We start from the raw sequence: 14455 nt of genomic DNA, 5'->3' as shown, positions 1-14455 counted from the left end.
AAAATGATAAATCAAATTGAAGCTAGAACTAACCCTTAAGAGTATCAGCTGCTACCTTAGCTTCTTGGAAATAGGGAGTCAGACTGTGATTACCCCTCACTCGTGAAGGTTGACAAGGCAATATGTTCTATAATCACACAATTTTGACTGTGTAACCTGCTTTCCATGTCTTCATTCAATTTCTTCTTTACTATAGTTTGCAACAGGGATTTCCAAAAGGTTTCTAGGAGTTGTCTTTGAGCAAAACAACCTCTTGCAGAGAGATAAATTTTCCCTGCCAAGTGCCTCCAATGATAATGATTTAGAATGCTGTGCCGTTTACCTTCAGCATTTACTCTCTTTAAAATCACACCAAACTTGAAAAATTGTACTTAAATCCTATACGACTGTACAACAGAGCTCTATACTTCTGCCTAGATATATACCTTTATTTAATAACAAGTAATCTATACTTCTGTCTGCATGATACATCAACTCTCCCTGCAATCACCACTGCTCCCTGTTGGTTTTCATAAGCATGAGGAGCTATATACCCCCTTCCAAGGAGGTGGCAAGGAACAGTGAAGTAAGTGTTGTTCCAATTTAGTATATGTGCTGCCAAACTGAGCACTCGCGGACCTACTGTTCTTGCAGACATTCTGGTAATAAACCCAGTGTTACTATGAGTGTTATAATCTTACTTCAGACAAATTGGTCTCTGTGTGTCCTTTTGCTCCACAATGTTTTCAGCTGATTAAAAGTTTATACTAAAGAAACAGGAATATGAGTGGACTGATGCTGTGAAGAACATAAGCTACAAAAGCTGCGTTGAAACTAAGATTGAGAAATACTGTAATAAATATTTTCTAGCTTTTTCCTGTCTGTGCTTCCTCTTTTTCTTGACCTGTTAGAACTCTCAGAGAGAAATTTTCTTTTTAAATTTATGATACTACCTGGTATTTATGATGCTATTATGCCTAACTCATGCCTTTTTGCCAATGGAGGTATAATTTCTTCCATTAAACATGCAAAGTACTTTGTTCAATAGTTTCTTCATTTGATAACTGTTAATTTATTTAGCTGCCAAAATATCACTTACAAAATCCATTTTAATACTTCTAAGAAGATTTTAAAACAATGCCTTGAGAGTTGAAAACTAATTAGCAATCTCTAGTGGAGCTCAGTACAAGGTGTTCAAAAATCTTCAAATAAGTCACTTTTCATCTGACATTTGCAGACTGTGCATATATGAAAGAAATCTCATCTCTCTGCAAAACCTTGAGACAGCACCTCCTTTATAGCAATTACCCATTACACAGGTATTAGAACATCTACAGTTTTATTTTGACCTCAGGACTGTAATTCTAGATATAATAAAAAATTTGGTCTACCTCCTTACTAACACAACACAGAGAGCTGTCAGGCTAAGCCTTTGAATACTTTATCCATTCCATCCTTAAAGACAGCAGTATGAACAAATGACAAACACTCTTACCTTTCTATATATTCACTTGTATTCTGGAATGCATTTCCCCAACTATTATGTGGTTAAAAAGCAGAAACATGGCCATGGTTCCATTAGAGATATTTATAGAACAGTTCAGTTATCTCAGAAGTTGGATAATTCTAGGGTCAACCAAAACATGTATTCAATTTCCAGTGGTAATGTCAGCCAGCAAAAGCAAGTTGCTATAAAGGTTTCACAAACAATTACATCACAAGTTAGCAGCTAAGAGACACATTGAAGTTACAAAAACAAAAAATACATATTCCTTTCCCTATATGGATGACATAATAAATACTAATAAAAAAAAAAGTTTGATAATAAGCTTCAATTAATTATATGTTTACTGAGGCACAGTGAAGTAAATGAGTATGGGAAGTTGGCAAAGAGCCAGATGAGTAATAAACAGTTTTAAGACTGTCTGGAGACAGACTTGAGAATATTACAGTCATTAGGCAGCTGAAAACAGCCCCAGGGTAATTATAAGCATTTGCAATCGATTAAAGAGATCATGATTCTTTTATAAATTTTTATTAAATTTGCATTAAGACTTTAAATTATTTGAAAATTTTATGGTTTCAAACACATCTTTGTCAGTGGTCAATCATATATATGGAAAATGTGTGTGCAGGAAAGTGTCAGTGGAAGTACTTAGTATCATAGAATGGTTTGGGTTGAAAGGGACCTTAAAGATCATCTAGTTCTAACCCCACTGCCATGGACAGGGACACCTTCCACTAGACCAGGCTGCTTAAAGCCCTGTCCAGCCTGGACTTAAACACTGCCAGGGATGGAACATTCACAACTTCTCTGGGCACCCTCCACAGTAAAGAACTTCTTCCTAATATCTAATCTAAACCTACCCTCTGTCAGATTAAAACCATTCCTCTGTGTTTTATCACTACTTGCTCCTATAAAAAGCCCCTCTCCAGCTTCCTTGTAGGCCTCCTTTATGTACTGGAATGCTGCTCTAAAGGTCTCCCTGAAGCCTTGTTGTTGACTGTAACTCTCTAAGTGCAGCCATCCAGCCAATACCTTATCCACCAAGTGGTCCATCCATCACATCCATGCCTCTCCAATTAAGAGACAAGGATGTCGTGCAGCACAGTGTCAAATGCCTTGCACAAGACCAGGTAGGTAACATCAGCTGCTCTTCCCTTATCCACCAATTACTTATTCTACGTATTTTTTAAAGGAGATACTAGGAGTTTAGAGCCCATAAGTACAGATGGGCACCATCTTAGAACATCAGCCCTCTTACTAAACAGGAGGCAGCCTCTCTGCAAGCAGCTCAGCCTTTTGAGTTTCAGGTAAAATCTCTTTTCCAGGATTACTAAAGAACAATACTCTTAATCCTATAGCACTATATGTAATCCATTTGAAAACCACCACCTTCCTGGGGCAGGGATGGGGAAAATGGTCTCTTCTATCTTCTTAGTTTCACAGACACCTTTACTCAGGCTGGAATCCTCAGAAATACAGATCTCACTGCCCTCGTCCTTCAGATTGTATTTTGTGCTTTTCTCCAAAATACTCCCTCAGGTTGAGCTTGAGACATTTTTTTAGTGATGTGACCAGGTACCTTACACCACTGCCCTCATCCTTTACTGGTGCATGAATAATCTGAAACCACTGTGTATGCTGAGGGGCAGAAGGCGAGTTCCATGAGCAAGTTTTGAGAGACACATGCATTCTAAACCCCTTCCTAGTGCTAACCTCCTCCCTTTCCTTTCAGTGAATTCTTCAATCACTACTTCAACCTCCATTTGCTATCGGAATCCCTCACAAAGCAAATTCCCTTCATAGCCTTAATGCTGGTTATGTTTCTTTTCTTTATAAAAGTTAAATTTCCACTTAAGAGAATGGCAAATATCCATTGCCAAATACGCATAGTATTAGCAAGAAGGTCAAAAAATTGTAAGCAAAGATAGCTTAGTCCCAGAATAAGTAAATAGCACATAAATTAACTGATGGTTGCATATCAAAGGCACACTAGGCCGAAAAACATGAGGTTAGGCCAGAAATTGGACAGAGAAGTGGGGTTTCATAACTTTTTTTTTCATATATATAAAATACAGAGGGGTTTTAAGGTATTACTGCCATTACTACAAAAGAGAATAGGAAATAAGACAAAAATCATTCACCAGAAACAGTCTAATTCCCCCAGCCTTTCTAGAGAAAGTGCAGCATTTTTCTATCTCCTCTGCAACCAACAAAAGATTAAAAATTCATGTTTTCAAACAGCTAGAGTTTCTCCCTTTCATCTTAGAGATGCAGAGATACCAACACTGTAAATTGCACTAAATTCACAATTATGTTCTTGCAATGATTGACTGGTTTCTTCATAACAAATTTACCACTACAGAAAAGTACCTACGCATTCCTGGAAAATGCAGTGAACTGAAAACTGCCTGAAGACTAAGACAGAAATTGCAAAAGCTTGCCCCTTGTTGATACACCACAGAGATAAAAACCAACAGTATGCTGGGATTCTAGGTCAATTACACTGCTTATATAGCCCTGGCTCACACATCCACATCTCAAATAACTTTCGTTTTCCTCTGCAATTGAATGTCTAAAGGTATTTTTTCACATTACTGTTCGGGGACTGACCCTTGACAAATGCCAGCCCACGGATGAGGCTTTTTCAAACTGTGCTTTAATTTCTTTGAACTTGAAATCATAAAGTAAAAATGTAATATAGACTGGCAAAGCTCGCTCAAAATGTTTACAGATGTCATTGGCTCTTTTTACAAACCTAAACTCTGCAATTTCCAGTGGTATAAGTTAAATACTTAAGCTGTCCAATCTGAAAATGCCTTCACTGAAGAGAGTGCTGATGGTCCTAAGGAAGAGTTCGGAGACTGAGTGGAAGGACTCCCCAGTCTCCACACTGGCTTTTAAGCAGGAGATGCACAGCTACCTCTGCATCACATGATTGTACGGTTTGAGCTGAGCAGTCAAGAATGAAGAGAGTAAGAGCCAATTTGGCCGCTGAAATGAACTAAATGTGGCTTGTAGATATTGCGTGGATTGTAATTTTAATAGCAGGTTGAGAACGGCATCAATCTACCGCATAATTTTGCTGCATTTCATGCCACATACTTTTTAACTCTGTGAGAAGGCTTAATGGAATTTGAAGAAGCACAGAATTGTCCTTGAACACTTTTAATATTCTCATATGAAATTTTCTTAAACAAAATCAGATTTCATGTCCTAGGCAGGCCTTTAATTTGTTTTACCTCGAGGAACAAAACACACTGAATACAAGAAAACTGACTGCAATATTTTCACTGGGAGTTTGATCTACATCACCACAGGAGAGAACAAGAAAGGGGGGAAAAGACAATACACCTCATTCTGATTTTCACAAGTTCATTTGTGTTTATACGCTAAAGATGCAATCGTAGTAAATAAAATAAACAAGTTAGTGTTCTCTTTCTCACCTTTTCACTCATTAAATGTTATTAGTTTTTAGCCTCACATTTGTTACTGGCCATGCTCTACCACTGACATAAGACTATGGTTTTACTAAAATATTTCACTAGTTACTCAGCCTAATTAAGTAACAGCAACAAAATGTTTTTATTATTATTATCAAGGTTCCTTTTGTTTTGTGTTAGAATAGTCAGCTTACCTACAATTTTACTTGGAAAAAACCCATCAATTGACTACAGATGTCAATTATTTCTACATCACTTCTTCAGTGCCCAACTGGTTATGACTTAATGAAAGAATTACTTCCTTCAAAGACTTTAACTTTCTTTGTTGGTAAAGAACCTATAAGTAGACTTGAATCTTCTAGCATTTAGTTGGAAGTATTAAAATGTTAAAACTGAATATACTTGTCTATTTATAGCCAAGAAAGAATTTGAGAGTTTTAAAAAGGATAGCATTAAAGAAATATCTCTCAGCCATGCAGAAAGACACACTTCCAATTATAAACAATTCTCCAACTCTCTGATAATGACAAGGAATCTATGATAGACTGCAAGATAAAATCAAAATTAATTCCACTAATAAAACTATGATATTGATAAATTGACACATAAATGGTTGCAGCCTCTTTTAAATGATCAAGGAATCTGGTTTAGCATAGTATTTACTTTGGATATAAGCCAAATTTTACTGTAGGATTCATTTTTCTTAATATGAAAGGCATTTTTATTTCACAGAATGAAATTATTACTGGAAATAATTTCAGTAATACAACTGAGGAATTTTGTTATAAATTGTTACATTAAATCGTTATACAACATAATTTCTCAGAAAGGAGTATTAGAATTCTGCTGGTTGTTGGAACCAGTCTAATAGCATTTTCATGTTTTTAGCTTACAAAATAAAAAAAAAAATTACAAGAGGAAAAAATATGGATTAACACATATCAGAATCTACATTCCCATTACTTCTCAAGTGTCATTTACTGCTATGGAGACACCACTTAATATTATAATACACACCTTAGGAAGGAAAGCACACATACAAATAAAAAGACCAGCAGGGCAAGAAATAGCTCTGTTTGCACAAGCATCAGGTCTGCAGAGGACTGTGAAGAACATACTAATAATCCCTCCCTAATATGAATTTAATTCTAATGCAAGTGTTGGTCTCCCACCTAACTTTAATGTTTAATACTAAATGTTACATTAAAGTGTCTAATACTAACTGCTGCGAGCAGTTAAACTGAGCAAAGCTTCCAACTATATTTTGATTTCAGGTCTGTGTGAGCTGAGAAAATAAATAAATCTCTCCCTGCAGCAGATCCTCTTAAGAAAGCTGACAAATGAAGCTAGGATCTTCCAGAGGAAATTAACAACCACCCTTACCTGCACTGACAGTGACAGACAGGATGGCTTGCCCCTGGACTTCCATCCCATGTCTGCATGTCCAGTCTTGGTTTCTAGAACAGGCACAGAAGCTGATAGTAATGCCCCCAAACATTACAGAATCATAGACTAATTAGAGCTGGATGGAAATTCAGGAGGTTGCCTAGTCCAAACTCTTGGACAAAGCAGGGTGAATACTGAATTCAGACTTCTCCACTCTATAATCCACTAACAAGTGATTCCAGCTTCTATTTTCATGCCCCAAAATTTTTCCACCCCTCCCTCTGTGCAAGACCCTCTTCAGTCAATACAGAACCTGGAAAAATGTGCACTGCTACCAGACTGGAAATGCTTTGAGTATATTAATGAAATAGGGGGAAAAAGGGAGAAAGTGACGTAATTTTTTAAGATTTACAACAAACTGATGGCAAGATTGATCTCTAGGCACTGCTAAGAAAATAATGCCATCATGGGTATGAGGAAAACTACTCCCATAGATCAAAAACTGGCTAAGAGAATTAAGAACAGGCAAAATACTGTGTCAAACCTAATGATTTCACCTGAAACAGGGTAGTAAGGAATTAAAGAGGCATTTCACTGTGAGCAAGGAGAGGAATTGGAGAGACAGAGAACAATTCTCAGGGTAATGGAAAGAACAAGAGAGGCCTTGGGTTAGAGATGGTGCTCTGAAACTTCTGCTCTCTTGTTCCTTATTACAAGTGGAGGAGGAGACAGTCAGTGAAATCAGCAACAAAATTTTATAAAAAACCCTGCAGGAATCAAAAAGAAAATATAGAAACTTCTTGCTGCCCTCAGATGGCTGATGAAGTCAAGGATTTATCACAATTTAAAGAAATATAATAGCCCTATTCAAAGTTGTTAGCTTAACTTGAAACTCAGGTTGTATGTCAATGCTATTTTGTGGTATTAGCCCCAAACTATGCACACACACAAACAAAACAAAACAGACAACAGAAAACCCCCAAATAAATACAAAAACCCCACCCAAAATACCCAAACCACACAAATGGTTAGAAAGGGGATAGACTGATCAACATCTACTAAATGCAGATATTTTTTTTTACACCCTTTCCTGATGTACATGATGATGTCCACTGATTCGATTCAGATTACCTATATATTTTGACTAGTATGGCATTACTTGTAGACTGCTGAAGTCAGAACACCATAAGGGCTGGTAGAAAGTATCTGCTACATGTCATGTCTGAAGGTGATATGTCACTGAATGAGCTACTGGTCTGAAACTTACCCTTTGCAGGCAGGCATCCATTTTACGTAAGTCACATGCTAGTGAGATTCTTATCCAGAAATCAAGGACAAAATGACATGATGTCTGAACTTCATTCTCAAATTAAATAATGAAATTTGGATAACTTAAAACTAATGTTTGCAGATATAATTATTCAAAACCAGAATCATACTGGGGAGGTTTAAACTCAAAAATATATGCAAAAAGATATCTTTTAGCTGGCAAGATTATGGTCTTCATAAGTACACTAGTACTTAAACACAGGAACTCATAAAACAGGAACAAAAATAATCTGCTGCAAGCTTTTCGGATGGGTTTTTTTGGTGTGTGTTCTTTATCCTATAGCTGGTGCTTTTAGGTGCTGCTTAGTTATAAATAGGAGTTCTCCTATTCATCATTTTCTATCTTTCTAATTTAAGAATTTATTATGCAGCCAGGGAACAGAAAAATCAATAACATCTGACCTGAATGAACCAGATATTATGCACAGCAAGTTGCTGAAGTGAGCATTTTTCCATAACTTAAATATTTAACTTTGAAAATAAGTTATAAAATGTTCATCCAAACCAGTCATGGTTACTCATGAATTATGGATGCATCTGAAGAAAACAGGTTTGGTTTCAAAGCAATTTTCCATAGAAAACAAGACCATTTGTTAGATAATGCACCTACACTAGAGAAATCCGTTAAGCTCTCCTCTCAGCCTTAGAAAATACCTGTACCGAACTTGGCTGAGTTACCAGGCTGGACAGCACAGCCTTGTGATGCCACCATGTGTGTCACACTTACCCTATCACACAACCATCAGCTCATCACTTTTAGGAGCACTGAATGAACTCAAAATAGAAGGAACGTTGTCTTGTCTTCTCCAGTCCCTCCTCTTCAGGTTCTTTGTCCTACAGAACCAAGCACTCTCTACCTGTACTTCTATGCTTCATAAACACTGGCAGAATAGAAAGCCAGGTAAGTTCTCCATATATCAGCTAACTCTAACAAAGAAATTATCAAGTAAACCCGTAAATGTTGATGGATTTTAGAAATAGATTTCTCTGAGGTGTTATGAAAAGCTGACAGAACCGTAAATGTTCACAAGCAAAACATAATTTATTGGAAGACTATAAAAATGTAATGTGACTGCTTTCAACAGAATTATGGATTTAATAAAAGTCACCCTGCTAAATAAATACTTACCATAGTCACTATCATAAAAAACAATGAATTTCTGCCAGGCATATTCTGTGACCACTCTGAAGATGACATCATTTAGGTAGACAGGGGGGCGGACGGAGAGCGTGTAGTCATCATTGCGGTTGCTTCTGATGAGCCCGCAACCACTCCTTGGCGTTCCTGCTGTTGAGCGCTGGATGAAGAGGTGAGGGATGTGCATGGCATCTGCCAGAGACTGCAGGGATCCTGCTGACGTACAGCCAATGGAGCTAACAAGAGCCAGGATGCCTTGGTTCATCAGGTCGCAGGCTGTAAGAAAACACAGCAATATTTGAGGTGAGAGAGGTTCAGTGCATAGGGCCTATTTTGCTGCTGAAACACAGACACTGGGAACTGAAACACAACAGGTTCAATCAAGTGAAATATGGATCAAATTTTACACAGTGAGTAAATCAGACCTGAAATTCATTAAAATTATGAAGCTTCTTGATTCAATTTCAGCTGTCTTGTGGCGAAAGCTGGAAGACTGCCATGTCCATCTTGCCTAGAAACCAATTACCACTTGAAAACAAGACCCACCTTTGGGCCTTGTGAGGAACATTAAGAACTGATTCCAGCTGCTGAATTAGCATGACCACCCAAGGAGATAAACACTCTTCAAAGTCTAGCACAACAACTCCACGAATAGGATCTTTTCATTATACAGAGAAAAATTGACGAAAGAACAGCTCAGGCTTGCTGTCTGAAGACAACTGAATAAGATTACAGACATTAACTTGTCCAAGAAAAACTGAGTTGCTTCTGGGTTTTAGGGGATCTATTTGATAATCTTTTCTAACTTATTCTTTTTCTTAAAATAAACAAATGAAAAAATCCCCAAATCTAGTCTTATATATAGCTGTTTTCAAAATTCAGTAAACAATTTCTATACATTTACTCTCCTCACTTCTGTAAGAAAAGCATGGAATTGTTTACGCAAAAATAACACACAAATAACAGCAGTCTGAAGTACAATACTAATGATATCCACATTAATACCAAAGGTGTTTATAATTGTTAAAGTTAATGCAATTACTAATTATCAACTTAATTAATAATGATTAGGTCTGCAATTTTGAAGGATTGCCCTGTGAAATAAAGCACAGTCGAGTGTTCATATTGTGTTTCTAACAGACTTGAGAACTCAAATGAAGAAACAGCACAGGCTTGTACCATAATTCCCCAGAACACACCTAAGACTAAATTTTGAAATACTCAATTTGCCACTGGCAAAGCTACACCTGCAGTTAACTTGCATTTCTACATGTAAATTAGGTAATGGGACAGTAAAGAGTAATATGTATTTACATATTAATATCTAATACTAAAATGTGCAATTACTTATTTTGCAGGAATATTCTGAGCACACAACAGGTGCAGGCAAAACCAAGAAACCCACATGTGAGAATATATTCCCCTAAAAATATGAAAACATATTTTAGTGCCAGACCTGTTGCTTCATATCATATGGCTCTTACTGTGACTAATGTTTTACTTCACAAACACTTATTGATTTCAATGGGAATATTTACAGTGTGAGGAATTCAGGCATATGTGGAGAATGACTTTATAGCCAAAGAAAAGCACAGGAGTTCATGAATGCAGAGAACTACGTTCTAATGCCAGTGCATTATTCTTTCTGAGATACAGGGATTTGGAACATGCCGCGGTGGACCCCCATAGCATGCAGATGCTGTTGAGGCTCTGTCTGATGGAAACACTTCTGAATTCCTTCATGCAGATAAATATGGAGGGCAAGTGTTTCCACAGAGAGGTTTCAAAGTGTTATGGCTTAGGATAAAGTGTTCCCTCTGTATATGCTTTGAATATAGCTCAGCTTCTGGGCCAGCTTCTCAGCTTCAGGTTGAAAGGAATATATTTTCGACAAACACAAGTGTCTTTTTTCAGAGAAGTACCAAGATTGCTGGTAATTGGTCAAAAAAATTACCAGTATCTCACAAGTTACTAAAATTCAGAACATTTCAAAACAATCTTATTAAGTATTCATCTTTTATGCTGCTTGGTACATTCTTCATCATCACTTTCAACAAAGATAAAAGGCTTGTCAAGTTATCTTTGTAGGGAGATGCTGAATCTTTTTCTTTATGTGGTTCTCCTGCACCAAGCCCTGCAATATCTAGGTTGCACATCCCAGTGAGTATGCTACTGCTTGCGAAGCAAATTATTTTTAGTGATATATCAACATATCCACCAATAAATACCTGTAGCTATATGTCAATAGATTATAACTATGCAGCAATAGACAAATAAAATCAATGTTAGGTTTTGCAAAAGTCTGCTTTTAAATCAATGCAAATTTAAGTCTACAAGCCCTGATACCACCTGTTAAAAACAAATATGCAGTGTAACCTTAGTGTGTCAAACACGACCTTTAAAAATATAGCAGAGTCAAACTTTGTTACAAAAATTGCTTGAAAATGCCTAAATTTCCAGGCATGCTTTCAGACTAAGCATAACCAGTACGTTCCCCATAATGTTTTGACGTGGGAAAAATGTGTTTTGTGAAAATTGTTATTGAAATATGAAGGGGAAGAAAGCAGCATGGAACATATACCTCCACAGGGCCAAATGCTAATACTGGCAAACAAACTGAATAAAGGATTAAAATCTTTTCTCTTGACACTGCACCACATTTGTTACAATAGCCTCAGGATTGAAGTTGCCCGTGTGGTTCTTTCTTCCATGTTATGCTTATGAGAATCGTGTGTGCTGGCCTGGGACAATATGCACTTCATTACGCTCACAAATAGACCTTATTCCTGCACATTTAGCGGCTATTTAACACACAGAGTTAGCTCCTGGAAAAAGGACTGTTATCCCAGAGGCAGGCCTTTCTAGAAAATGAGTGCATGAGCTGCAGAGTTTGCGTCTGACTCAGTATGACTGGATTATTCTTTGAACAGAAATATAATTTCTACAATATAAACACATACAAAGTAAAGCCTGTACAACATGTCAAACTATCATGTATAATATTTATAGATTCCTTAGCCAAGCAGAACTTCCATTGGCTTAAGCAGAAGAGCTGATTGCTAAAAAGCATAAGACTAAGGTTTAGATGTTTTCTTAACCCTTTTTTTCCACCCTTACAAATTAAAGCTCTATTAAATCCTTTTCCAAGTGATCCAAAATTTTTGACTGTATCTTATCAATTGGCTAAAAGCTCTAGTTCAAACATATTTGAAATCCTGTTTGCATTCTCTTCTTGAGCCTGAGATATCCAAGTTTATTTTGTCCCATCTACATTAAAAAAATCCACACACAGGCATATATATGTAAAAGTACTTAAATGCTATCTTGCATTCAAAACTCTACTGGAATTTCATTTACTATGACCTCCTTAGAGACTGTATTTCCAAGCAGGTATGCAGTCTACTGCCAATACAATCAAGGAATATTAGTTTGCCATCAACTACAATAAGGAAAATATTACTGTGTCTATTCAGTCAGGACAGTAGAAATGTCAAATTCAAACGGACTTGTACACAGCTTTGCAAGTTCAACAAAACATTGCAAGTTTAAAAAAGAAGGAACAGAATATTAGTGACAGTGCTTATAAAACACTACTGTTCCACACTACAAGCTATGTTTATACATAAGTTGTCCAGATATTCAGTCATTCTCATAACCAAAAGATAGAAGCTGCTGTTAAAAACTGGATCTCACTGGCTAAAGGAATAAAACTGATCACAGAATTTTACACATTGCACGGACAGATTATCTAGAATGTCTATAAAATAGGATAGAATCATAGAACGGTCTGGGTTGGAAACAACCTTAAGAGAATCTACTTCCAACCACACTGCCATGGGCAGGGACACCTTACGCTAAACCTTGTCACCCAAGACTTCATCCAACCTGGTCTTGAACACTGCCAGGGATGGAGCATTCACAACTTCCTTGGGCAACCCATTCCAGTGCTTCACCACCCTAACAGGAAAGAATTTCCTTCTTATATCCAATCTAAACTTCCCCTCTTTAAGTTTGAACCTGTTACCCCTTGTCCTACCACTACAGTCCCTAATGAGGAGTCCCTCCCCAGCATCCTTAGAGGCCCCCTTCAGATACTGGAAGGCTGCTATGAGGTCCCCACGTAGCCTTCTCTTCTCCAGGTTGAACAGACCCAACTTCCTCAGCCTGTCTTCATACAGGAGGTGCTCCAGTCCCCTGATCATCCTCGTGGCCCTTCTCTGGACTTGTTCCAGCAGTTCCATGTCCTTTTTATGTTGAGGACACCAGAACTGCACACAATACTCCAAGTGAGATCTCACAAGAGCGGAGTAGAGGGGCAGGATCACCTCCTTCAACCTGCTGGTCATGCTCCTTTTGATAATTTAAAATGTTTCTCCACTGTAGATATACACAGCACATGTAGCACATAGCACGTATAGCACACACTGGTGTGCACCCTGCACTACATTTAACCCTTCAGCTTATCATGCCTTTCTCCAAATGCAAAGTTACTGAATTTCCAGCACTGATGGGCTGATCACAGTAGCACAAAGAGCCATGTTTTAGAGTACAGTCTCACAGGTTACTTTGGCACAGCATCTGAAGAAAATAAACTCCTTATTTCTGTGCTCAGTATGGTATTTTTTAAAATAAGAGCATAGACAATTCAACTTGAAATAAATAATTTACTTCTAGGCTATCAGCCTGTATAAGCACTTTTAGGAAAGCAGATTTTAAATGGCTATGGTTACAAATGTGTCTTTAAAACTTGTTCTCTGTGAAATGGAAACAAAGGTATGTTCTTAAATAACTACTTGCTGTAATTTAGAAAAAAAAATTATATATAAAAGAGCAAATTTAAAAACAGATGCAGGAATAAATAAGAGGCACCAAAAAGAACTACTGAGATTTATTTCTACAAATGTGAACATTTTTTTTACTGATTTTTCCCTTTTTCTTCCTGATAATAAATCATTACAAACCACCCTCATACACCACAAATTGAAAATAAGGCAACCAAAAAATTTAGCATAAGATCTCAGGAGACTTCAGTAACAGCCCTAATTTCCTCCCATTTAATTCCAGGGTAAACACAGTCAGACCAAATCTTAATATTATTTATTTGAAAATGCTAAATACTGTACATAAAGAGTGGCTAGTATCAGAGAATCATAGAATAGTTAGGGTTGGAAAGGACCTTAAGATCACCAAGTTCCAACCCCTCTGCATGGGCAGGGACACCTCACACTAAACCATATCACCCAAGGCTTCGTCCAACCTGGTCTTGAACACTGCCAGGAATGGAGCATTCACAACCTCCCTGGGCAACCCATTCCAGTGCCTCACCACCCTAACAGGAAAGAATTTCCTTCTTATATCCAATCTAAACTTCCCCTGTTTAAGTTTTAACCCGTTACCCCTTGTCCTGTCACTACAGTCACTAATGAAAAGCCCATCCCCAGCATCCCTATAGGCCCCCTTCAGATACTGGAAGGCTGCTATGAGGTCTCCACGCAGCCTTCTCTTCTCCAGGCTGAACAGCCCCAACTTCCTCAGCCTGTCTTCATACAGGAGGTACTCCAGTCCCCTGATCATCCTCGTGGCCCTTCTCTGGACTTCCAGCAGTTCCATGTCCTTTTTATGTTGAGGACACCAGAACTGCACACAGTACTCCAAGTGAGGTCTCACAAGAGCGGA

General features: G+C 37.6%; 1 protein-coding gene across 2 annotated transcripts in view; it reads right to left on the bottom strand.

The window, feature by feature from the left end:
• The window catches only part of GRID2 (glutamate ionotropic receptor delta type subunit 2), a 729516-nt gene that overhangs the window by 297418 nt on the left and 417643 nt on the right, over window positions 1-14455 (bottom strand). For both annotated transcript variants that reach the window (XR_009747555.1, XM_061477352.1), the window contains exon 3: window positions 8771-9055. Coding sequence is in view for 1 of the 2 variants with exons in the window: in XM_061477352.1 (XP_061333336.1) it covers window positions 8771-9055 (285 nt within the window). In the remaining variant the exon portion in view is untranslated. The remainder of the gene's footprint in view (window positions 1-8770; window positions 9056-14455) is intronic.

The sequence above is a fragment of the Pezoporus flaviventris genome, unplaced genomic scaffold (assembly GCF_033815535.1).
Source record: "Pezoporus flaviventris isolate CSIRO_AGI_PZ_B2104156 unplaced genomic scaffold, CSIRO_AGI_Pfla_v1 ptg000002l, whole genome shotgun sequence".
NCBI lineage: Eukaryota > Metazoa > Chordata > Aves > Psittaciformes > Psittacidae > Pezoporus > Pezoporus flaviventris.
The sequence above is the reverse complement of the archived record's forward strand: the minus strand, read 5'-3'. Positions and strand labels throughout refer to the sequence as shown.